Source organism: Dromaius novaehollandiae, chromosome 3 (assembly GCF_036370855.1).
Source record: "Dromaius novaehollandiae isolate bDroNov1 chromosome 3, bDroNov1.hap1, whole genome shotgun sequence".
Lineage (NCBI taxonomy): Eukaryota > Metazoa > Chordata > Aves > Casuariiformes > Dromaiidae > Dromaius > Dromaius novaehollandiae.
This window is the reverse complement of record NC_088100.1, coordinates 129251175-129276757: the sequence shown is the minus strand read 5'-3', so window position 1 is coordinate 129276757 and position 25583 is coordinate 129251175. Positions and strand designations below refer to the sequence as shown.

At 42.7% G+C, this 25583-nt stretch overlaps 1 protein-coding gene across 11 annotated transcripts in view; it reads right to left on the bottom strand.

Annotated features, from left to right (window-relative positions):
• Nucleotides 1-25583, bottom strand: part of EHBP1 (EH domain binding protein 1) — a 217383-nt gene that overhangs the window by 79441 nt on the left and 112359 nt on the right. For all 11 annotated transcript variants that reach the window (XM_064510114.1, XM_064510116.1, XM_064510115.1 and 8 more), the window contains exon 11: nt 292-470. In XM_064510114.1, the coding sequence (XP_064366184.1) occupies nt 292-470 (179 nt within the window). The remainder of the gene's footprint in view (nt 1-291; nt 471-25583) is intronic.

The window sequence follows — 25583 nt, the reverse complement described above, 5'->3', positions numbered from 1 at the left end:
TTCATAATCATCTTGAAGTCAGTTCTTTGTGTAAGATTAAGGAGAAGAAAAAGAAAAATCAAATCATACAGAGGGGAGAAACAATCGTTCAGGCAGCAAGGGAGAGCAAAGAGGTCAGGAAGTCTGAGCTGTCGTAAAGCTGTTTTCTTAGAAAGGACGGTTCCTGGTTTAAAAGAAAAGGGTGGAACAGCTTGATACCTGAAACGATCAGCGATTTGATTTTTATGTAAACCTAACTGTTGCATTCTTCTGTGAGACTTAGCTTATACACGCAGAAGTTATACAACTTACATGAGATCGGGTCTAAAGTGATGCAATATTGCACAGAAGGATAAACCGTTTCTCCACGACGTAGTAAAATTGGTGATTTTCACTCCCCTGTAGTTTTTTGTAACTTCTTTGCACCACACGAGCAGTGACTGACTAGCGTTTGGCTTTCTCCCCAGAACAGGACTTGGTATTGGGCTTGGCTGCAAAACAGAACAAAAAAAAAGGAGAAAAGAATTTAATGGGAGACGAGAATTAACATTAATCAACCTAACTGGATGATCTGCGTGCTTTGATGTGAGTGTAGGTCCTCCACAGCTGCCAGTTCCCAGTGGCTGCGGCTTGCAGAAGACACCCATCGCCAGGCGTTATCGCAGCCGTCGCCCTTGGCGCTCGGCCCCGAAGGACGCGGCCACGCGGGATCCCCACCCCAAGCACCAGCACGGGCCACGAGCCCAAACGCCGCAACGCTTTGTTTTGGCTTCCCCATACGCTATGTTGACACTTTTATTAACATCTTTGTCAGCATAGTAAAAGAGTTACAAGGAAATAAAACAAGAACGGGATCCCAGTCCAGGCGTTCGGCATTTACCAGGATGTCGGCAGTTTCTTGCGTCCAGCAGAGAACTTGCTGATTGCAGTTGATGCTCTCAGGAAACGCGCACTCATTTCAGCACAAAAATACTTTCCCTTTAAACAGTTCTTAGATGTAATTAAACAGGCAGAGCTATCAGACTAACACAAATCCAAAGTGTGAACTACAGAGAAAAAAGTGACACCATTCATTTTGTCATTTGCAGTACAATTAAAAATGTGTCTATACAACAAACATACTACTTATTCACCTTATGGCTAGAGAGTCCCCAAATTAAGACAAAACCGGAGCAAGCAATTTATTATATCACAGCCACTTAAGCTGAACAAGGAAACCCGTCTGGATGCCATACCGCCTGCTTGTGAAAGACCAACGATGCCCCCGCTTGACTGAAGCGCGTCAGTGCTCAGCAACGAACCGCTCGCTGCAAACTGATTTATGGTTTCACTGCTGGTGGGGAGGAAAGTTTACAGAAGCAGAAAGTCATTTTTCATTTCCCCTGAGAGTCGGCCCTAAAAGTTGTCTTATAGACACACCTACCTCATCCTCAGAGAGAAGCACTGCTGATTAACTTAGCGCGTGCAAAATCTATGTATTTTAAATGCCGGATCACATGTATAAAATAACTCATTCAGAAAGTTTTTTTTTTTTAATCCTGTCAACGATTCGAATCAGTGTGAACGAGTCTTTTAATGATGCGGCAAATACCTCTAACTACACTGAGTTAACATCTTAGCAGAGATGCACAAAATAGGGAAGATGTAGTAGTAACAGATGTCACGCTTTCGTCCCCATGCATCCGATTCTAACCAGAGTAACAAATATTGTTTAGGAGCCTCCGGACAGTTATTCCAGGTTCCCAGTGATGCACCTGCGGCCAGGTTCTGCTTTTCTTTTTCTTTTTTTAAAACCAATTTAAGTGAAAAAAAGTAATTAACTACTGACCCCAAATTTAAGGTACGTTGCTTAAAATACATTTGATATCTAAACTATATATACGGAAGTAATACAGCTGGGAGAAAATGATGAAAATAGTACTGTTGTGATACGGAAAAATTCTATTTCGGCAATATTTTAGGCACAGAGCTACAGCTGTCAAACCGTAGAGTACTACTTACCAAACATATTAAATGTCAACTATAAAGTCATTTTTCACTTGTTGCTGAATCTCTCCACAGCAATGTTAAATGTTCCAGTCACCATCTAATTCTTTTCAGCTAACTCTGAAATGACCTTAGGCAATATTACATTTTAAATGCCGTAATTCAACATGTCTAACATAAACCGAATATCTAAGTGATTTTAAAATGAGGTTTTACAGGAGCAATTAAAGGACAGCAAAAGCTGTTACATCAATACATTTAATTGAATTCAGAATTTTATTTACAAATTATCAATTTATTAAATCCAAATTACAATTCCTTGAAAATCTAACTGTAAATTGGAGGGTTTTTTCCAAATTTGTGCTTCCGTTTGCTTAAGTTTTTCTAAAAGCACTTCATCCACAATGTGCAAGGTTTTAGCATGTGCACAATAGAATTATACAGTTTCTTTTTCTCTAGCTGATAAAGCAGAAATAATATACTGCTTTCTTTCCAGATCTAGTATTCCAAATTTTTTGGATAAAGAGGACTTTATTTAATAACTATTAATAATACAATATTAACAGATAATGTGATAATAGATAATAGATTCTGCGAGATTGGTAGGAATTGATTAAATGAAACGAAAATGTATAGTCAGCTTGTTCTTACGGCGTTCTGCTAAGCAGCGACTGCACAACCGCGCTAGGCCAGATTCCCTGAAAACTCGTTTGGAAACACCACCGGACAGGTTTTGCTGTGCCCCACAGAGCCCCACAGCTCTGCTTGCCCACAGGCGGGTCGCCGGCTCCAACGCAGCCGCTCGGCTGCTCAGCGCTAGCTTCAGCATAGCTTTGTTTCACAGTCGACAGTGTCTTTACTTTATTCCTCTTCCCCACGTGCTGGTAGCTAAATTACTATGTTTTATAGCGTATGCGTTGTTCCTCTTGGGAGGTTATCCCACCAGGCCGTTCCTCTACGCTACCAAGCGAACCCTTGCTTTAAATATTAGGCTGCAGCTTAACATGTCAAAATATTTAAATAATTGTCTTGCAGCCCTTGAGAACCAGCACCAGGCGCACTGACGGTTCGCAAGGCTGGGCTCCAGCCGCGCCTCCGACACATGCTGGCCAGCGCTCTGGAGGAGAGGACAATCCAGCTGCGAGGTGGTGACGGGAACCCTCGTGAGAAACACGGAGCAGCCAGAAGGGAGAGAGCAGGGACTGGGTCTGAACAACCCTCAGGAGCTCTTCAACCCATCACACAGGCGTGAGGAGCTTGAAGAGAGCAAGAGGCAGTGATGAAGGCTGGAAGAGAAAGATGCTGAGAGGAGGCCTACAGAGGAGTAAGGAAAGAAAGGACATCACAGCGGTGGGAATCTGGGTGGACGACTTGCATGGTTTGAGTTTTATATTAGTGACCACAACCCCCTAAAGAGGACAGGAGTCGAGAGAACAATCTAGGAAGGGTAACAAACCGCACAAGTAGAGGAAGCGGAGACGGAGACAGGGCTCCAAGGCAGGCTAGGGAAGACCTGCAAACAATCAACAAACAAGTTAGGTTCCTCAAGAAGCAAGTATAGACGACAGTCCCTCCCTGCCCTGACCGAGCCAAATAAAAGGGATTTTCCCTTGCCCTTACCGAAGCTGCAATGCCATCCAGCTCACTGAAAATTGTGAAGCCATTAAAATGCAAGACGAGGTAAATGAAAGTGGCACATAGTGAGGTGAGACAAAATGTGACACGTACAGCTGGATGCAGAAAAAGTTAGGGAAACTCAGTTGAACTGAGATGTGGTCTGAAAGCTGCCATGAAGGTGCAATAAAAACAAGCCAGCCAATACATTTCAGTCAAATAGATTATTCGATATCATCAAAATACTATCCTTGAATTTTATTTTTCAAACACAGGGCTCTACCCATAACTGCCCAGCACAGCAGTATTCTAAATTGTATATGGCTCATTTAATAGCATTTATACCTTGGCAGGTCTGTGTGTGTCCAACGTGCATTCAATTTTGTTTATTCTGGGCTGTGGAACAGTCCTGGCATAAGTCAAAAGCTAATTTTTCACTAGTAAGAGGACAGAAATAGAATACGGAAATCAGGACTGTCAAGAGGGACTAAAACTGCTTTGTGTTTTATTCTAAAGATGGAATAAAACCTCCAAACAACTGGGCCATGAGGATATGTTCTCTGTTGAGGCTACGTAGGTAGCTCCAAGTATTAGAGACATTTGCTAGATATATAATCTACTGCTCGGTCCCATTTCCCAGAAAGAAACGTTAGTAGTTCTGCTGTCTAACAACCCTTACACAAACAAGCCAGTTTAACAGCATATTCTATAACTTTGCATGACATTGGGTGTGATTGCACAAAATGTCTCCAAAGTCTACTGTCCTTAAAGATGACAAATCCAGAAATTCAGCTGCCCTGTAAGAGTTATAGATTCACTAAATTTGTTTCCTATATATGATTAATAGCAAGTATTTAGGGAAATCCCAGATTTCTCCAGCACCAGACATCTTTAAACCTTGCCTTCCTTGTTCTTCTGGCTATGCCTTCAGCTATTATGGATATGCAACAGAACATAAACTTTTACCTTAAAAGGTTTAGGCATAAGCTTTTAATTGCTTATCAAAAGAAGCATTTAACATTCTGGCACAATGAAACCACTCTATATTCAATCACAACCTTAATATTTAGGCATCTGCCCAATCTGACACGATGCTCTGATGTCTGAACCTGGCAAGATTTGGAAGGTAAAGAGGAAGGCGAATCCTTGGGACATGCCTCAAGTTTGCTGTCAGTGATACGATTTCATTCTTAAGGGTTTTCAGTTGCCTGTTACATATATTGGCAGTCATGGGGCTGGAAAGAACTTCTCCAAACTATGCCTGGGAAAAGACAAGGAAAGCAGCAACAGTACCCACATGCTATCTAAAACACCAGGACACGGAACAAACGTAACTTTCTAAACAACGAGAACGACAGACTCGCTCAGTCTGGGAAGAAGAAGAAAGCAATCAAGGCTGCCTGGACAGTCTCCTTGGTGGTTTTCCAAATTACACAGCTTTGCAAAAGGCACGGAAGGCACTTGCTTGCAGCCCTGCGGAGAGGAGTGACATGCTGGGGAAGAGAATAATTTTGGCAAGGTCTACTCCACCCAAATTGGCCTTTCAAAATAGTTGGGGGGGGGGTATTTATTTTTTGTGCTTTCAGCATGTTTAACCACATGATGCAGTGTTGAACTGAATAGTGTGGATTCGTGTGAGAACTGGTGAAGATGATGCACATGATTGCCACAAGAGCCCATTACTGTATTCCCTCTCCTGTACAGCCACCACTTCCTAGTGCTTGCCACTCTCCCCTGCTGTCTCACATCTAAACTTACACGCTCTGTGCTGCACACAGCTGGATACCGTACAAATAAGGGCTGTCCTAGGATAGAGAGCAAGGAAAGCTTCAACATCGTGTCTTTTCTGGTCCCAACCTGTAAGGTTTATCAAGTCCTTGTGTTCAAGTTAGTTTGGTCCACATAACTTTTACTTGTCCAACCCCTCAAACAAGCATTCTGATGCTATTTTTGACTCTAAACATCACTACCAGTTTCTTCTCACGCCATCCCTGTCTGTCTCACCGCTTAAGGTAAGAAGCTGTTGCTCATTATTTCTTATTATCCTTATTTTACAGTATACAGCACTCAGCTTCATTTAAGGTCTATGATCCAAATGCAGCACTTGAACTTCCTTGGGATCCCTGATGCGATAGTCACCATACAGTATTAGAGCACTCTGCAATGGGTCAATGAGCTCATCGACACAATAAAGAGGCTCACGATTGGTATTTTACAAATCGGGAAACTGAGACGGAAGTAAATAACTTGCCTGAACCAATAAAGTGAATCAACTATCACGAGAACTCAAAGACTCTACCAAGCAGGAATCTGGTGCGTGCATTCACAGCATGCCACCAAAGCAACGGCACCGCCTCCGCACTCCTGGAGCAATCCAGAGTGCTCAGAATAACCGAAAATCAAGTTTCAGATTTGACCAAGTTAAGATCAAGTCAAGACTTGAACACCCAGAGGACAGGAACACGCAATTCATAGCCTCAAATATTGGACTAGGTGGCTTGGTCCGTGCCAAGCAGGGGTCCAATGTCATGAGTTCTGTCCAGGCTCTCTGTGCCATCCGTGTAATGAAGAGACCATCCTCCTCCTTTAAACAACTTCAAATTTTTATGAGAAACAGGATGGCAGCCATACAGACACCCATTCTACTACAGGGTCTGGTTAATTCTGCTCTGAGAACTTACTGAAGAAGTGGTCCAGCAGAAAAAACACAGTATGTAGTCTTTAAATGTGTATATCTGTATACAATCTATATACACAATGCACACAAAAGTGGGAGATTATATTAACAGACGTAACCTTAAGGCTGGCAATTCAAAACTCCTAAGCACTTAATTTTGTAATTTTTGTAATTACCTGGCAACTTTCTTTTAGCTTTTACTTTGTCTAGCAAGGAAGTAACTTTTTCTTAACACAGGATTTTACATTAAGGGTTTGGTTTGGTTTTCGTTGTTTGGGGATTAAAAGGGTAAAAAGAAATGCAAGCGTTATTGAACTGAACTCCAAACCTCCAGAACCGCAAGCCACAACACTTCAACTACTGAGACAATTTCATCACTTGGGCAACAGACACAGAGCCCGTCTGCTCATGGGAATTAATTAAGACGACGACAGACTGTTTATTTCAAGCTGAATAACCATCCACAACTACCTCCCCCTGTGGATGTTCTTAACAGCGAATAACAGCATCCGCAGAGGAAGTTTGGTGAGCTAACTGACCAGGTTGAGAAGCCCTAAATTTATTAACTAAAAGCCAGGGAAAATTATGTTAATGAGGCAGTAAAGGAGAGGCAAATCTGAGACAACAGAGAGAATCTGGTTACTTATGTGCAAGTAATTCCACCCGATGGTCAGTACAGCCAGGAAAAAAAAAGTCCTAGCAAGCTCCTTCCGAGATTCGAGTGTTACAAAAGCACTGGCCGAGGCTCCTCTACCTTCTCCTCCCTGAGGTCACACGGCCTCTGTTTTGAACGACATGTTTTCAGCAAAAGAGACAGGAACACGTATATCATTCACCCCATCCAGCCGAAGTGAATGCCGAATTCATTCTCCGCTGATCTCGTGTAGTTGTGATGCGACAGTACCAACGGGTCACAGGCGGGGACGGGGCCTCCCTTTGCCGCTCGCAGGAGAGCAGCGACCGGTCTCCTGCTCCCCCGTGTCCGCTGCCCTCCTCCACTGGCCCCGGCGGCACCCGGGCTGGAGTCTCCGCTCCTCTGCAATCGGCGCCCAGGATACGGCCGGTTCACAATTCCTGGCCTTCTGCCACGACGGGAACGTTCAGGGTTTTGGGCAGCTTGCCAGAATTAAGCAACTTCAACCACAGATGAGGAATAGCAATTTTCAAAGCTTTTAACTTTGTTAAATGTGAAGCGAACTAGCAGAATGCACCTCCCTGGGCCCAAGGCTATCTCTGCCGCATTTCAAAGGCCTGCAGCAAACAATGGAAGTGTTGGAGCTTGTCAGAAAAGGTCACGAGAATCTCTCCTGAAAGAAAGCATACGGCAAACTAAAAACGATAGGCACTGCCAGTTCTTCCTAAAAACAGTGAACTCTTGCTGCTTTTGCAGAAATTTCTAGCTTGTTTTTCCTTCTTAACATCAGCCGTTAAACAAATGCAAGCCATTCTCCCACCCTCTGACACATTTCAACAGACTTTGTTTTTTCAGGCGCTCTTCTGCTGTGGTGTCATTAACGTGACATTGCTCCACAGACATTTATTGGATGCCTCTTTTGTAAATCTGGCACATCAGAGATATCAATGCGCAGCCACGGGCAAATTTATGGAGATGTCAGCCTTTGCCTAGGAGACACCTTTGTTTTAAATACTTGCGAGTACAACAGCAGATTTGCACAGGTATTGCACTAACGACGCACAACGCTCTGCATGCCGAGGCGCTTAGAGCATGTGCTGTTTGTACGGCCGTGCCGATGACGCAGGCCTCTGAATGCCAAACGATGTTTCCTAATGGAGGGGGGAAATAAAATAAGCATATTCTACAATCTCGCAAGAGTCGCTGGTGTGCAGGACCTTAGATCAGGCATAAAGGTGGCTGCTCTTCACAAAGCTCATTAGGAAAGCTATAGGTGAACGAGGATTTAATGGAAAGGCGCCAGTTTTAGCCTTGCTAACCTACCGCATCAGCAGCCCCCTCTATGCAAACAATAACAAGAGGAAGATCAATAAAAATGTTGCTTCACCACTCAGTGGTAAGGGGGGTTAAAGGGAGCTACTGAGAGATGATGCAGAGAAGGTTCAAATGTTCAATGCCTTTTTTTTTCCCCTCCATCAGTCTTTATTCTACAGGCCAGATGCAAGTTGGTGACCAGCATTACTATTATCAGACACAAAAAGGTCAGATCGCAGCCAGGTGTGGAAAAGAACAGGTCAGAAAGAGTTTTGATAGGCCAGATGCTTTCAGATCAGCTGGACATGCTTAATGTACTCTTAGGATACTGAGTCTGAAACAACATTAGAACCATTAATGGTCAGTATGAAAACTTGAAGATGGATGAGATACTAGAGGAGTGGGAAAAGACTAAATTCCCTTCCAGTCTTCAAAGGCAGGAAAAAAGAGGAATCAGGAGACTACAGACAAACTACTGAAAAAACTGTGGAACAAATAATAAAGTCATTTGTTGGCATGTGAAGATATAAAGTAGGCATGCAGCTAACAACATGAATTTGTCATGGACAAATCACGACAACTAATTTTTTTCTACAACAGAGAAGAAGGCAGCACAGGGGAGAAGCAGCAGACGGCACATATTATGATTGTAGTTAAGCTCTTTTTACCGTCTCTCAAGATATTCTCATAAGAAAGCAAGGAAAAGGGAGCCTTAATGAGACTGACATAGCATCGGTGCAAAACGGACTGGGAAAACCATACCCAAGATTAGTTGTAAATGATTCTGTGTCAAAATGACATGAGGCATTAAAAGGGGTTCTGCAGACATATTTCTTGGGTCCAGCTTTGCTGAATATTTGAATTAGCAAGGTGGATGATGGGCTAGAGCCTGAAGCTGGGATGGACATCATATTCACTACAAGTCCTCAAAATGATCACAGACAGAGGAGAAAAGGTCTGAAAAAACCACCCCTAGCATGAAATTCAATAGGTACAAGTGCAGCATAGGAAAGAGTGAGCATTTGCATAAATGCAGGATGAGGAAGAACTGGTTAGGTAACAGCTCTTCATATAAGGATGTGGGGGAAACAGTGTATTCAAGCTGAACATAAGTCAACAACATCAGGTTGTTTTGAAAAAGGCAAACAACATTCTGAGATGTACAGACAGGAATAAAGCTTGCAAGACATGTACTGCCTCTCCCACTCCACTCAGCATCAATAAAGCTGCAGCTGAAATCTTACGTTAAGTTTTGCGTGACAGAGTGCAAAGAAGATGAGCCGAAAAATATAGCAGAAAGAAAGAGCAGAAAAAAATGAACCACAAAGAAAGCTAGGGAAGATTATTCATCTTAAAAATGAAATGATAGAAGAAGGGAACGTGCTAAATCTTCCAGGAGTCCGAAAGAGGAAGAAAATCCTTTGTTCCTCATACCAGCATTTAACAAAAAACACACAGGCTTAACCGAAAGAGGTTAGACATTTGGAGGAACAATCTCTAAGACAGTACAGTGAAGCACTGGCACAGACTGCCGTGAAGAGTCACGGAGCCTCCACTACTGGAGGTCTTTAACCAGACCAGCGACGTTGGGGAGTCTCCTTCCTTGGAGATACTTAAAGCCGTCTGGACACCGTCCTGGGCAACATGCTCTAGGTGATCCTGCTTGAGCAGGGGGTTTGGACTAGATGATCTCCAGAGGTCCCTGCCAACCTCAACTGTTCTGTAAAGAGGTTGAGCAAAACCTCATTTTGGAAAAGCTAGACATGTTTTTGGGCAAGTGGCAGGACCCAGTGATGTCCCCAGATGAGTTTCGGACCTGCCTGCTCTGTGTTTCTTAACTCCCCGCACTACGTGGAAAGCACAGAAGTGGCGGGCGGTCATGTGGGTAGGCGGGGCTCCTCTGCCCGTTCTTGCAGAAGACCGTGTATTTTAGCTTTTCTGCATAACCTGAACCTACTTCCTTAGCTATTTGAACCCACAGGAAGTTCCACAATCCCCAACACAGCAACTCTCTTTACTCTGTCCAGTTATTCATTTGGAGTATGTCCTTCAGTTATCCGTAAATTGTTTAAGAGAGAGGCTGCAGAAGAAGTATAACCCGGTCGCTCCGACTGCTCTTCACCGACGCTGCCGGAGAGGAAGGCTCTTTCCCATTCAGCACATCTCCTCACTAAGTCACAAAGACTTTTTAAAATCGAGGATACATCAGAAAGACTATTTCATCTGTAAGGTAAGAGTCCAGTTCAAACCCAGGACAACAGTCAGGAAAAGGAATCACTTGATCACAGATTGGTGAAACTAGGTATTTAGACACACAGTCAAATCATAAGTAACACCGCAGCTGAATCAGCTGGATTCAGTTCTCACAGTCATAGCAGAGAGGTCACAGGCAGAGCAAACACGGAGACAACATTTCTGGCTTTTTGTTTTTAAGACAAAACAAAGGCGATAGATAAGTGAAAAATTCTTCTATACCATAAACAGAATACATCACTCACGAAAACCTTTCATAAACAATATATATATCACCAAAAATATTATTAAAGAAATAAAGTAGGTGAAAACCTGAGGAATGACAGACTTGAATAGTCTTGATTTAGTTGCCCAATGGAACAAACATTATTTAAGCACTATAAAGGCAGATAGCTATCTTTATCTCATTGAACAGTACCTTATTCTGTGAATAGCCCCCATGGAATAACAGCCAGTGCTCAAAGATTCAATAGCTTAATGAACATAACAAGACTGGCACAATCTGGAGCTTAATTTGCATGTAGTTTGAATATTTTTGCTTTATTACGTTCATTTCAAAATAAAATTACATGCAAAAGTAACAGCTATTCAAGTGCCACTTGGCTTAACCTGTATTTTTCCAGGAATTCTTATGCTATCCAAATTTGCTAATTGCTAGGACTTGTGCAGCTAAAAGGAGAAATATGTTAAGAGAAAATATCCTTTTTGTTTTATAATACATAATTAACACAAGCTTTTCTAGCTTGAACACTGGCAAATCTATCCTCTGGAAAAATACACACATCATTTTCATGCTACAAATTAAATTTGGTGTGGTTATGCTTTCAGCACTCAACAAGTAAAAGCTTGTAAATGAAAAGCTGAAGTATAAAGGTATGGCAAGTCCCATTTAAGAAATCAAAATCTTTAGAAAACAGGAATTCTCTCTAGAAAAGGCAAGACAAGCTGCTGATAATTAAGTACTGCTTTTGATTAACACTTTATACCACATGTTTATTTTGAAAGTCTTCATTTAAGCAGCTCTTGATATAAAACTAATCAAATCACTGTACTTCATTCCCATATGATGTCTGGCTAATAACCACACAACAGTTGGAAACTGTCAAAATATTTTACAGCTCAATTGTAATTACCATCCAAGTCTAAGCACGCAGTAATTGGGCGTTAGCCATATTTTAGGAGTGTTACAGCAATACACAGGAGTGACTTCTTCTATGCTTTTTTTTTTTCCACATATGTAAAAATCCTGAGTAATCCCAAGGATTTACTTAATAAAATTCTGAATGAAATACATATTAGTATGTTGTTTGCAGAGATAGCTTTTTTTTTTTTTTAAAAAAAGTAAGACTTATTTCAAAATTTTAAAAATTTGCATGACATTCAGAACAACGGGATTTGTTCAACAGCTGTTTTGGTTTTCTGGTTTAATTACCCTAAAATAAAAAATATATTATCAGATAAATAAAAATAAATATTTTGCCCAAAGTGTTACAAGCTTTGCCATAAACTGCGGCCAAGGCTGATTTTGACTTGAAGGAACAAATTTTGTAGATCGTAAGTAGAGACAAAATTCCAAGCAGACGAGAGGGACATGAAGCGCTACGAAAATACAGTAACCCGTGGGACTTAAAGGGTGTTTAGTGGGTACAATTATACATGCAACGCGTGTAGTGTGTATGATGATAGGCTGCCGGGTTTTCTTGAACAGACAGCTCTGTAGGGGCTCCTGATTGCCCAGAACTGGTATTGCTAAGGCAAGGACCACTGCAGCATCAGAGATGGGGACTGACGACACCCGACTCCCCGGTCTTTCAACGCCCTTCAAATCATTAACCCACGCATTAAACACCTGTAACTCCACAGCGACAAGGCTCACGACATCGCTGGATCCCTAATGTGTTAACATCCAACGGATTAAGATCCTTAAAAGACGCTATGCCTGGGAACTGACAGGTCATAAACGGAAGGACGCATCGCACTTTCAGCGCTCTTCGGACTCAACGGATGCGGCTGGGTTTATTAAAATTAGGCGGCTGGAAGGAAAGGCTCTGACTGGTCCCGGGCTGAGGCAACGCGTCGCCCGCTTCTGCCACGAGCTGCTGGCGACCGCAGCCCCTTCGCCCCCGGCCGGGAGGGCCGGAGAGGCCGAGGAGAGGCGAGCCGGCCCCTTCCCACCAGCGCGACCAGCACGACCGGTGCAGCTGGAGGCGGCTGGCAGACGGCCCCTAGAGCACTCTGGTTCGAGGCCGAGGTTAACCAGCCCCGAGGAGCTAGAGGGGGAAAGATTTTCGCCAGACGCCAGCGCAGATGCAGCAAAGCCAGGCTCGAGCCTCGCACACGGTCCCTGACAAGCCTCATCCCGCGCGGGTGTCGCAAGGCGCACGGCACGTATCGCGCTCGCAGCGCTCCACGCCGCACGAGCACCTCGGGAGAAGGGGAGGAGGGAAAAGAAGGGAACGTACACAGGATCTTCCATGCTCTGGGAAGTGTAAATTAGAGCATTAGTACTAGTTTGACAGTAAGTTTCCTAATAAATATGTAGCAACATTATCTAATTGCATAACAAGAGATTAAATGATTAGGACAGTCTTTGAAATGGGGAGAATAAAGGGAAGAGAAAGTATACATAAGGGACAACTGTGGCAACAGCCTGGCTGTAATTTCTGAACTTTCGTAGATACGGAAAAGCCAATTTATTTTATACTTTGTTGATACGGCTCTAAATAAGCTTCCAATGAAACCTACAACGTTTATTCTAACATTGAGTATTACTGCTGAGTTAGATTAGCTTATTAAAAATTATTTAAAGGTACTGGCAGGATTCGCCATCTTAAAAGGTGGGTTTTGCAGATTGCCCTGCAACAGTTTGCTGCAAAAGCATGGCACAAGACACAGCTAGGAAACAAGCACAGTGACATCGCTCGAGTAACATCCACCTTGCATTTTCAGTTCCTCCGGGAGGAGCGCGACGGGCCATTCTGCCCACAGTTGCAACGAAAGTTGACACTGCTCCTGCAGAAGTGCTAGCAGGGACACCGAGGAGTTGATAAACACGCAGCACGCGTGCTCCTTTCAGCCACAGCCTAGTTTCTCAACGAGTCTTGCAGAAACTGTTTTCTAGTGTATGTAAATGCTTAAAAGGATCTTTTTGCAATGATTTTTATTATGCCTTATCTATAACACCTTGGTAGTGCAAGGTACTGCTACTATTTCACAGCTAAGCTGCATTTTAAGCCTTGCAATGCCCGATGTGTGCAAGTTTGGAGGGGGGAAACGGAGGGCTCTGGGCTCTCAGGAGAGGAGTTCAGGTGCAGAAGATCAGTCTCCCAAGATGATTTTGGTGGTCAGTGGAGACAGGTTCTTCTAGAAGACTATTCGGGGCAGAAGCCTGACCTAGCTGTTCCTAGCTGCTCTTAGGGGACACCACCTCTGCCCAGAGATCATGGTCCACTCTCCAGAGGCATCCCACGTTCGATATCAGGCGTGAACAATACCGTTGGAAGCAACTTACAGAACAAAAGTCAAAAGGGACATTTGTATGGAGGGTCAATCCAAAGAAACTACAAATCACGGCCAAACTCACTAACCAGCTCTTTGTTTTTAAAAGAATCCTCTAATTTGGGAAGAGCAAAACAGACAACGAGATCGTAGCAGGACTTTATCCCCTTACCCCAATTTCACTCCGTATACATGACGATACCTTCCCACTTTAAATATAACGAAAATCTAAACTATTTCTCACAAGCAGATGGGCATTTTCCAGCTGCATCCACACAGCTGGGGCTGCATGGGCTGGGGCTCCCCTCGGAGCCCATCGTTCCTGCCCAGGGCAGCAGGGATAATGTCCGGGGGCTCAAGGACACGAAGTGGCACCACCTGATCACAGAGCAGATGCCCAAATGTTTGCACGGTATCTCCACTCTGCTGGTCCTTCCTCCTTTCCCCCTGACGTGGGCATGAAAGACCGGTGGGGCAGCTGTTCCGGACACAGCGGAAGGGAGACAAGCGACGCCAGAGGGAAAATCCCATTTCGTCTGTGCGCATGCAAAAAGAAATACGCAGCCCCCAGAATTTGCAACAAACTGTTTTGTTTGTCTGGGGCCTTGTTGCGGTACTTGATTCCTCCCCAAAAGCAGAGACATCCCTTCTAAATGCAGAGCACGCACTGACGCGAACCACCTAATGCCCTGACCACATCATTACTCCCATTTGTTGTACGGGTTCTCGGGCACTTTAAATACTTAGAAGAAAAGACAGATTTTAAGTGTATGTAAATTGAACAATTCCATGCGCACGGAGACCAAAAAAGGAAGAAAATTTCAGAAACGTGGAAACTCTTATTTGAATTTTTCATTGGTTATTCCCTACTACTTGCACCTATTTCATTCTGGTTATACACTTGAAAAAAACCTATCAGTTATGTAAATACACCTACATATTAAAAAGATACCTTGCTAAAACAAAATCTAATTTCATTAGACAAAAACCAAAATCTAATTTTAGTAAAATCCTGAAATTATTGCTAGAAAAAAAGGTAAAAATGGTTAATGCACTGAAGAGAAAACTGGTTCCCTTGAAAAACCCCTTGCACGCATTTTTGCATGTTTTTAAACAATACGGATAATATCCAATTAACATTTTAGCTACAATAGAAGGGTTGTGGTCTCAGTTAAAAACAAGCTGAGCTTTGAAACAAACTTTGGTTTGCTATAGTTTTAAACTCACCCTATTGTTTGGGTTTTGGTCTATACACCTCTGTCTCCAAATGCCACATGGGCACTTTATAAATGCACCAGTTCTTCTGTATTGCATTTAAGGGATAAAAATAAAGCTTTTATTTCCTTTTGTGGAGTTCCTAAGAGCACTTTGGCAACCTTATGATAAGGGTTCATAGTTGCATTTAATATGGTTGAGTAATTAAGCAGAATTAATTCTTCCAAGACAAAAATGCTTTAATCATGATGTGCTAAACCATTTGTATCAAATTATTATCTGAATTAACTTTTCAGAAAGTTTGTACTCAGAAAACTAAGGTCACTCGAAACAACAGAAACACATTCTGACAACGTGCTTTGTAAGTAAAAAATCGGCATCATTACGCTCCAGAAGCACAAAATATATGGTAGCTAATTGGAAAAAATACGAAAAAACGTAAAAATACAAGGCTATGTTTAACTACGAACATTTCAGACTGTAATATTTTAGGATACTTTTGACGCTTGATTGGCCGAGCTGGATTTCAAAGATCTAGTGACACTAAGAGCAAGCTAGGAAACGTTACTCTTGCAAAGGCTCCAGGACTAGCACGATGCCGTGTTTCACAAGTGTTGACAAAGTGGGAGAGAGCAGAGATTTTGGCTAGTCTAGCAAAGAAAATGGGACTGTACTCTTACGTGTGGATCTTCCCTTAAAGATAGAAAAGGCAACTAAGGAACTGGAAACTGCTCCAGCTTGCCTTGCCCACAGTGCATGCTCATGGAAACCTGGATGAAAAAAGGTTTCCCTGCCCAGGAACGTGATTCAGGACTTCTGCTTTTTGCTGGCTTCAGAGGACTCTGTATGAAGTCTCGTGCACACAAACCAAAAGCCAGGTGTTGAAGAGGCCAGTAACTGCATACGCGTTTGTGTGCCTGACGCACTGGGCGATGTCTGTCCGTACAATGGGAGAATAAAGGCAACTTTCTGCAGCTAAAGTGGGCATGAATCCACTTAATTCCAATGGCAGAGTTTTCTGCTTTTGATGCTGAAGATCCTAGGCATGCATATTAAGTTGTTGTTCGCTATATGGGCTTAAAATCAAACATCAGAGCAACTTCACTAAGGCACAAAAATTACTAACGAAGTCGCCAGCGCTTAGAGCTGTGTTCTTCAAGATTTTCAATGCCAGGTGACTTTTTTCTTTTTTTTTTTTTCCTCAATGTCTGTTGAAAGTGTCTCCTTTTTTGGGGACAGGAGATCTCTGTTACAGCGTTTGCAATGGCACGGAGTAAGCTACAGGGTAGCCCACAGCTTGTCCCCAAACCTTCTGCTCTGCCAGAGTACGGGAAGAAGCAGAACAAGCTGTGTTAGTAGCTGTTTTACCAGGTTATGTCCTCTGAATCCAAATGATTGAGAGTGCCCTCTCAACAGCATAGTTCTCCTTAAAGTGTAGTGTAGGCATTTAATCAGTGGGTTTTTAACGAAGCGCTGAAATTTTACAGTCGATCTTTTAATATATTAAGTTCGCCAATATTTTTCTGAACATTTACGATGTGATTTCATTAATTCCTTTGCTTTCTAGCTAGCTCCTTGAAAACCCTTTCACTGAGCTAAAGCACATGATTTCATTCACACTTTAAAACCTTTTTCCCATGGATGTTTCTCAAAGCTGATTTGTCTGAATTACATATATGGACTATATTTAAAATTTGTGCATTATTCATCACTACAAACTATGAAGTATCATTTAGGGATTAACACAACTATCTACTAAACAGCAAAACAGCTCTTGTCAAAAATGAAACCCAGTGGATTTCAAAGAATTGGTTGCATTTAAAAATGGTAACCAAATATTTCTATAAAGTATGAAAATATTTTACTAAACCTTCTAAGAAAAAAACATGTGCACTGTTCTATTTTTCCTCAAGATGCAAACAAATTCAGTTTATCTACACGCATGTGAAGTATAAACCTGCTTAAAAATTATAAATCAGAAAGAGTTCTTGCTTTACATAAGTTGTTAATCTTTTTTTCTTTCTATAGCAGTCTCTATAAAGACTGCGTGCACTGTATGCATTTTGAGATCCATCTATACGCTTCTACATAGAACAAATCAAATTAAATAAAAAATATTAGCAGGATTTGGATTTTGTATTCAAATGACTATTTCTCCAGAGAAACAATATCTCCTTCTCCCAATATTCTACCTATGTACATTAAAATAACTCAGGAAAAAATGAGGCTCTAAAACACTTTATACATAAAAACAGATAGCTCACATAGCGATAGTCACACAGAGCAGACAGTTCTTCTGAAAGAGTAAGAAAAAGCATTTAAAAGGATGCAGTGATTCAAAAAATACAGGCAGCTTGATGTCAATAAAAACCTGGGCTCGCTCAATGCCTTTGGATCGTTTTCTATTTATTTTCTTTTATGGAGTTAATTTTTTAGGAAATTGTTGTTCCCCCCCCTTTTCTGTCACCGCAGACACTCCCTTTAGGCAACCGTGCATCAACAATCCTCCCACGTTCAAAGTCGGCTACATCTGTTGCTCTTTCCCATTGTTGAAAATTCCTGCCTTAATCCTATTTGACTTTATTCATGCAAAGGTCATCCTGAATTCAACAAATGGAGGCGCGATAGCAAGCACACTGTTGAACATGGCTAAAAAATGCTGTTGTAGAACATGCAGCTAGTGTGCCGGCACTATCTCAGAAGCACTTGGTTTATTAGGCGGGCTCCTAGTCCTCAGAGCTGTGTTGCAATAGGAATTGGCAACGTATTTCTCCTAGCATCTCAGGAATACAACCATTTCCCTCTAACTGGCTCGATTCTTTCGACTTAAAAAGATTTGCACCTAACTCGTATGTGCTAGCGAGGACGCATGCAACACACATAAACGTGCAGTATTTGACCGTTCCGCAGCCCCTAGGGCTTAGCTTCTGGCATATATGGCAGAAGCTCCCTTGTTTCTCCTGCTTTTTACCTCTCAGTTTATCTGGCTTCACAAATCGACCCTATTTAATTAACTAGCCCATCTAAAACTAACAAGGGCCACTATCTTAAATAAACGAGGCAAAATTCTGCCTCAAAAATCTTTTCCAAAGCAGGGTAGCACAGATAATACAGACACCCCATTTTAGGGCCATCACTGTACAGTAGCTTTGCTCAGGGAAGCTGTCCATTATGCTCTAAGACTCATTTTTCTTCCCTAGCAACAAAAAAATACAAGCGTTCTGGCTCATAACTGTGATTTATTCTTATGCATAAGTATTTGACCAAACCAAAGACAGGTTAGCAGCAACACTGAATTAGTAACTAAGCCAAAGTTAACTATCAGGCTGATTTATGAAGTGGAGATAATTATTTTTGTAACATGGCCATAACTCATCATGACAGAAGCAAGGCAATATTTACTCACACATGCTTATTTCCAAGCGGAGGTGCTTGCCGACCAAGAGGAACCAAACCCAGCCTTCGGGCAACCGGAGCAAACAGACTTGTTAGCTGCCTTCCTTAACAGAAAGCTTTGCTGTGGGCCTAAACCAGCCTCGAGTGTGCTGCGGACTTCAATGGTCCACAGTCAAACTGGCTGCAACAGCGGAAAGTCGACCGCTGCAACACCACCGGCTTGGGGAAACCGTGCCGAGCTCCTCGGCAGTCGCCAAGGAGCACTGGAAAGGATAAAGTTCCCAACTTCGGAGTCGGCTGTGTGTGTTTCTTGCTCGGGAGACTAATGAAAAGGTGCACAAATACTAGGGAAAACGGATAGGGTTTATTAGATTTTTGTTATAATGATGTTGAGATTTTTGCTTCGATGAAGGTTTAAAAAATTTCTTACCGGCTGAAAACCGTTCCCTCTCTCTTTTACCTTTTAAAAAACAAAGCTTGAACCAAACAAGGGTAATGGCCTGTGACCCCACGCATGCGCCTCAAAGCCTTCCGCAGCCTTTGAAAAGGTTAAAGGGAATGGCAGGAACCTGTGTATCCTATACATCATAAACCCGTGCATCCTATACATCATAAACCCATGTATCCTATACATCATAAACCCGTGCATCCTATACATCATAAACCCGTGCATCCTATACATCGTATATATCATAGCGAAGGAGCCACCTACCGGCCTGTCACGCAGCCTGGGGCGCGCTGCCCTCCCTCGGCCCGGGGCACCGTCCCCAGCGAAGGCAACCGCGTTAAAGGAAACCCAATCAAGGGCCTCCTCACGGAGAGGGATTTTCGGATCACCCAAAGGACCGATTTCAGGGAGCGCCTCACGCTCCCGGCTCCCCCCCCGGAGAGCCCTCGTTCCAGGGCCGCACGGGCGGTCTCCGCGGACTCGCCTCCGAACGCAGGCAGCTGCAGCCGGGCGCCCCAGGAGAGGCGGGGTGGGCATCCCCGCCAGGGTCTCGTCCGGAGCGAGCGCGAGCGACTGGCCGTCCTTCGCGGGCTCCCGCAGCTGCAAAGCCGTTCCCGTCCCAGCACCCGCACGTCTCGTCCCATCACCTCGCTGAGGGCGGCTGCTGCTCGGGCAGGCTGCTGGGCAAGTCAGACGCGTGCAGGGGACTTCAAAGGTTTATACAAATCACTATAGGTATTTACAAGGAAAATGTCAAAGCCATTTTAGCATCAGTCTCATTTTGGGGGGAATAAAATACGAAATAACTCTTTCTATTGCAGCAGCAATATTGCCCTCTGCTTTGGCACACAGTAAGCTCTGCGTGTGCCAGCTCTGCCAGGTGCCACCATCAGGGGCCAGAAGAAGTTTTCCTTTCCACAAAATGGTATATAGTTTGTAAAAACTTCCGAGATGAAATAAAACATATAAAAATACAGCCACTACCTATCTAGAAGGCACATTTTTCCACAAAAAGTGAAGTAATACTTTACAAAGAGGACAGATACGAGTATTGTGATTTGTAAATGCAAGTTAAACACAAAAATCTGAAAAGTGAGTCTTTGAATGGCATAACACGAGTTAAATTACCAAATATTATGTGCACATGCATTTTGCAGAAGCGCTAGCTGGTCCAGTCCAGAAGTGCTGCAGGCACTAACGAAGTTTCCATCCATTTCAATAGGAGCTAGATTGCACCAATAATACAGAAATACCTTAAAGACCAATTACGAAAATGACAGAAGGAGCTAAGCATTTTTCATCCTGCAAATTATGTCTATTAATTTACAATTAAAAAGATTTTTCTAGGACAACCCTGGAGACCTGGTATCTGCATCCCCACTACTAATGAGGATCCAAAGAAGAAACACTGAAATACTCAAATAGCAGCACTTCAAGTTGCCAAATCAAGTGTTCAGAAGTTGGGAAAATACAAAATTAGGCTTACATATTCAACGTTAATTAGCAAGCTTTTACGTTTGCATTACGATACAATCTTTAAGTGCACTTCTCCTCCTAGACTTCTACCTCATACAGAGCACACGACGAACAATCTCACTGAATGGGAATACCCCAAATTCCTATCTGTCCTTATTATTAGTTGCTCGTCCTCATGCTTCACCTGCTGCACAGTCTCTGGATCTCGAACTGGACAAGGTATCGTTAATCTCATCAAAGGGCTTTTCTGTCGTGTCCATCTCCGTGGTATTTTAATCTAGAAGATTAAACATTTAATCTTCCAGACATCCTTGCGAGGTAGCAGTCCATTTAACAGAAGAAAAAGCGAGGTCCAGAGAAAAGACAGCTCCAAATTATTGCTATTGTTTTTGCATACTCAGTTTGAGCCACCTAACACCTGCCTTTACAGAGAACTGACTGTTTTATGATACCTCGTACGCTACAAAACAACTCTTTCCAAGCTGCGCTACACTTGAGTTTAGCTAGTAGCTTTGCAAATTTATCATAATTGTATCAAGCTGGGAACTTACAACCCACCGCAGTCTAAAATTTGATTGGAGATTAGTTTAGTGCCACCCAAGAAGTTCATGACAGAGGAACGAATAATATCCACTGCTCCCGGACAGCATCCGGTCGCCTCAACCGTCGGAGAAGGCTGTGCCGTTCAGCTTGCCCTCGTCTCACCCGGTGCGCAACCTGGACTAGCTGCCTGCCTAACAACGTACACGGTGCTGCGTGAGTCGGGTGGAAAAACCTGCAGGCGATGATGTGCTTCCATTCAGGTAATATGCTGGTTTCTTGATCCCTGTGCTCAGAAAAGGGGTGAGGTGAGCAGTGAGGGGTCGAGGCTGGGGGAAGTCTGCAAACCCATGCAGGGCTCTGGCGACAGCAACACGTGTGCAGATCATTTGAACCTGAATTCAGACGGAGGCCTCTCGCCTTCAGTCCCTGACACTACAGAACAGTATCTAAATCTTTCTGACAGTGGTACACAACTGGTTTGTTACTCGAAAATGGGCATAAAATACTTTTGTTGGAAGGGCAGAAAGCAGCAGATGGAACAAGGAAGGGTTTCATCTATACTTCTGATATATGCAAACTGACTCCTTCTGGCACCAACCATGGGAGTAATAATTATAAACCAGCCACCACCCACCACCAATTTATAGTAATACATTCATAAAGCCACCTGGGAAGAGAAGGGAGAAATCAAGCAAGGTTATGACGAAACTAAATCCAATACATCATCAATACTGACAACCACTATAGTAAAACAAAATGGGCAAAACAAGCAATGCTCAGCTGAGAAAGAATTTGCCTGCTCATCACTTTGGTAGTCTCAGGAAACAACAGGCAAGTAAAAAGCAACGCATGAAAGCAGGAGCCTTTCAGACACATCCGTACAGCACCTTGCACACTCCCTTGGGTCCTACTGGACAGTAAAAAGCTGTCACTTCTGCTAGCCTCTTTTGTGACTGTTCATGGTTGGGTTGCCACATGTTACTCACCACTTTTTACACCAAGTTTTACAACATTTCTAACTAAAAAGAGAGAGTAAAACAGAGACTTTTCTTTTTCCCCAGCAACATCGAGCCATCAACACCAAGCCATCTAGCTTACTCCTCCATATCCACAACTCCTGTTCATGCACAGTCATGCCTGCATGTTGAAGGCAGAAATGGCTTTTGCAAGAGTTTCCAGTTTTTTCTGTCCTATCATGGTTCTATTCTGTAGGTCATATATGCAACAGTCTGTAAACATTTAGAGGTAATTCATCTCTCCAACTTTAAATGCCTATCAGTTAGCTGGCCAAGTCTAAGCTACTTCAGCTCTTTCTGCAGTCAAGGGAGCGAAGCAGACACCTCTAGGAGGAAGGTATCTGAGATGGTTTGGTGAGTCATTCCCAGAAGGGGATCTGCTGTATCAGGGTCCAGTCCTGGGAACTCTTACTCACACAAGCAGTCAATAAAAGTGCGCACCGCATATTACTGCATATTATTGAAACACTCCACAATTTTGCCACAGTATAGACTACACTTGTTCTATTGGTTTGCCCGTTTTTAATGCCTCAGTATCACTGAGGGATACCCTCATCTCCCCAGTCATCATGGTTTCAAGAGAAAAAAGCAGATTGAAAAATGCCATGGAATGAAAACTTATTTTCCCCCAAAAGATGCAATTTGTGGTTTTGTAAAGGAAACTTTTTTTTAATACTCCACACTTACAGTTGATTTTTAGGTCCTCAGATTGCACTAATTTTAGATTCTTCCCCTTTGATAGTTTTTTTCCCAAATATGGACTACAGTTAAGACCTTAAATAATTTTAATAAAAAGACTTACAAATGTATGTGTGTGTATATATATATATTAATAATGTGTGGCATGTGTGTGCATAAAGTTTTTCCCATTTATAGAGAAATTAGTAAACATTCTGGTCAACAATGAAACGAAAGCATAAGAAATATCACCTAGAAGCTGTAATATTCAGCTATCTGATAATCTGAAATGGTATATTGCATCACTGCCCACTCATTAACAAACCATTTGACACACACAAATTCCCCAAGCCAGTGCATCATGCAGATGCTAAGCATATGTTTCACAGCCAGCAAAAGCCATTGCTGCCACTGGAAAGGACTGTCCTGCTTCATTCCTGTGCCGACACTGTGCTCCTGCTCCTGGTATTCACATTACTCACAGTCGGTGCTGGCGCTGGCGCAAGGCAGGGCAGGGAAGGTGGGAATGTGAGAAGCCGGGACAGGGACTTAAGACAGAGCAGTAAATCCAAACCCTGAAGCATGCATTAGTTGAGGACAACACGAAGAGATTCCTTAGCATGTACTGACCTTCAGCAATATGGAAAAATACTATCTTATATTTGGAAGTGAAGAGGACAACAGTTGATTTCTTATTCTAGCACATAATTCCAGCAAAGTTGTTACAAGTCCAGACGTTAGTTAATGGTAAAGAACGCACAAAAAGCACGTAGCTAAGTTAAGTTGATGAACACCATGTAAAAGTCACGCAAACTGTAATATGAGATCATTTAAGCATGGTTAAAAAAAAGGGGGGGAGCCTCTTTTATTACTTAACACTTGAAAAGCTTCAAGTTTAATGAATTGTCTATGCTTCAATATGATTATCTCACTGCTCACATTATGTGCGTGGCTTGTCCTTCTTCCTATTAAAATATAAATTTTCTTAGGGCTGCATGCTAAGACAGATTTTCTCAGAGTGTCTTTTTTGCACAAGTTCCTAACAGTAGGTATCTTAAAATTCTGTTCACTACCTCCTGCATCTTCCTTGGGCTGGATGAGCTATCTGTCTACAGAGGAAGCAACAAAGATCTTCTCATGCAAATGAGTGGCACAATTCCTTTGCAGCTGATGTGAAGCAGGAAAGGAGCAAAAGCATTAAAGAACACGTTCCAGAAAGCCAGGGAGTTCTGACATGAACGGACAATTGAGATACTTCTGATACTGAGAGACAGCGAGTGATCTCCTTCATCTACCGTTCCCAGTTTAATAGAATTCCTCCGCTTGGCAGCATTACTGCATCTCATATTGATTTGCCCACCTGTGTTTTAAAATGAGCCCTTCCTACTGTTGCACACATAAGGTTCATAAAGCTGAAGTAAATACAAATAGAAAAAATGAGCAACTTGAGACTGTGGCATCTATGAAATCTTGGAGAGTAGCACCTGGCACTGTACAGAACGTTACTTCACTCTCCTTCCACTAAACTCACCTAGAGTCTAATTTATTCTGCCTTGAACTCCAGGTTTCCTCTTCTCCCCTTAAAAAGTGTCTGAGAACTCCTCTTCTTTCATAAGGAAGTGATTCTTGCACGCCATCGTGCCTGCCAGTTTGAAGGATAAACTGCCTATCAGATAGAAATCACTTTCTGAAATAGCCTGAACTGAAAAGCATAGCAGATACACAATGAATTACAAAGGATGCCTGATGGAAATGGGTTATTACACATGATGCAGGAAAAAATATGTATTTATGTATTTCTAATTGCAGCACACCACTTTTCCTACATGTTTTGGCAGAGCTTAAACCAGAGAGTTTGCCTGGCATGAGGGCGTAGGCTGGGCATGCAAAACAATTGTGTTAGTTTAAAAAAGAAAGAGAGACCTTAGACAATGACACTGACAACCATAAATGTTATTACTGGCTTTGGATTACTACGTGAATGTGTATTCTCCTTTCCTGCCAACATAAAAGGCCATCAGAAGTTCTTGGCTACCAAAAAAGCACCAAAATATGTTTTCATGACTACCAATAGCATTGTGACTTTCACAATGGTGACAATGGTGTATACATTAATACGACAGACTTAAGCCTACTTGTCACCCAGCCCTGGTGCTACACACTTTCACCCATCACCGAGTATAACTCAAAAACCAGCTAAACAGACCCAGGGTAGATTCGAACAGTGTCCCTCTGGTCTGATAGCAATTCTGTGTCTGTTTACAAGATCGTTTACTGTCAAAGCGATCAGGAAGATTAGAGTGCAGACTTTTCATTTCCTGGGATATTGCAGAGAACCCAACAGAAAACTGCGAGAAAAAGCTCTTCGTGAGCCACCAAGTCCAGGCTGGCGACTAGTCTGACGCACCTGCAGTAGCCACTTTGCAAACCGTGCACCTAGCACCAACACACACAGGTTTCCAGACCCTGGATACTGAAGAAAGGACATGTGAGGACAAGCTGGATCCACCAAGTTTAGCATAATTGCCGACTTTCAGTAACTTAATGACAATAGTAGTATCCAGAAACGTGAAGACTCCACATTCATGAGCCTTCAATGGGATCCGGGCCTTGGTCGCCATCAGTCAACAAGTCGAAATTACCACGTAACAGGAAAAGCCTTTCTGAAAAATGGTTTCCCGAAGGGAAAGGCATATGCTATCCTTCCAAAGAATGAATGAGTAACACCAAGCCAGTGCAGGAGCTATTTTCTTTTAACGCTTAAAAATATCTCTTCTAGGCACGAGGGTGGTTATGTTTCCTCCTGTGGCCTAGTAAATAATTCATCACCTCCCACATAAACGCAGTAGCATTCCT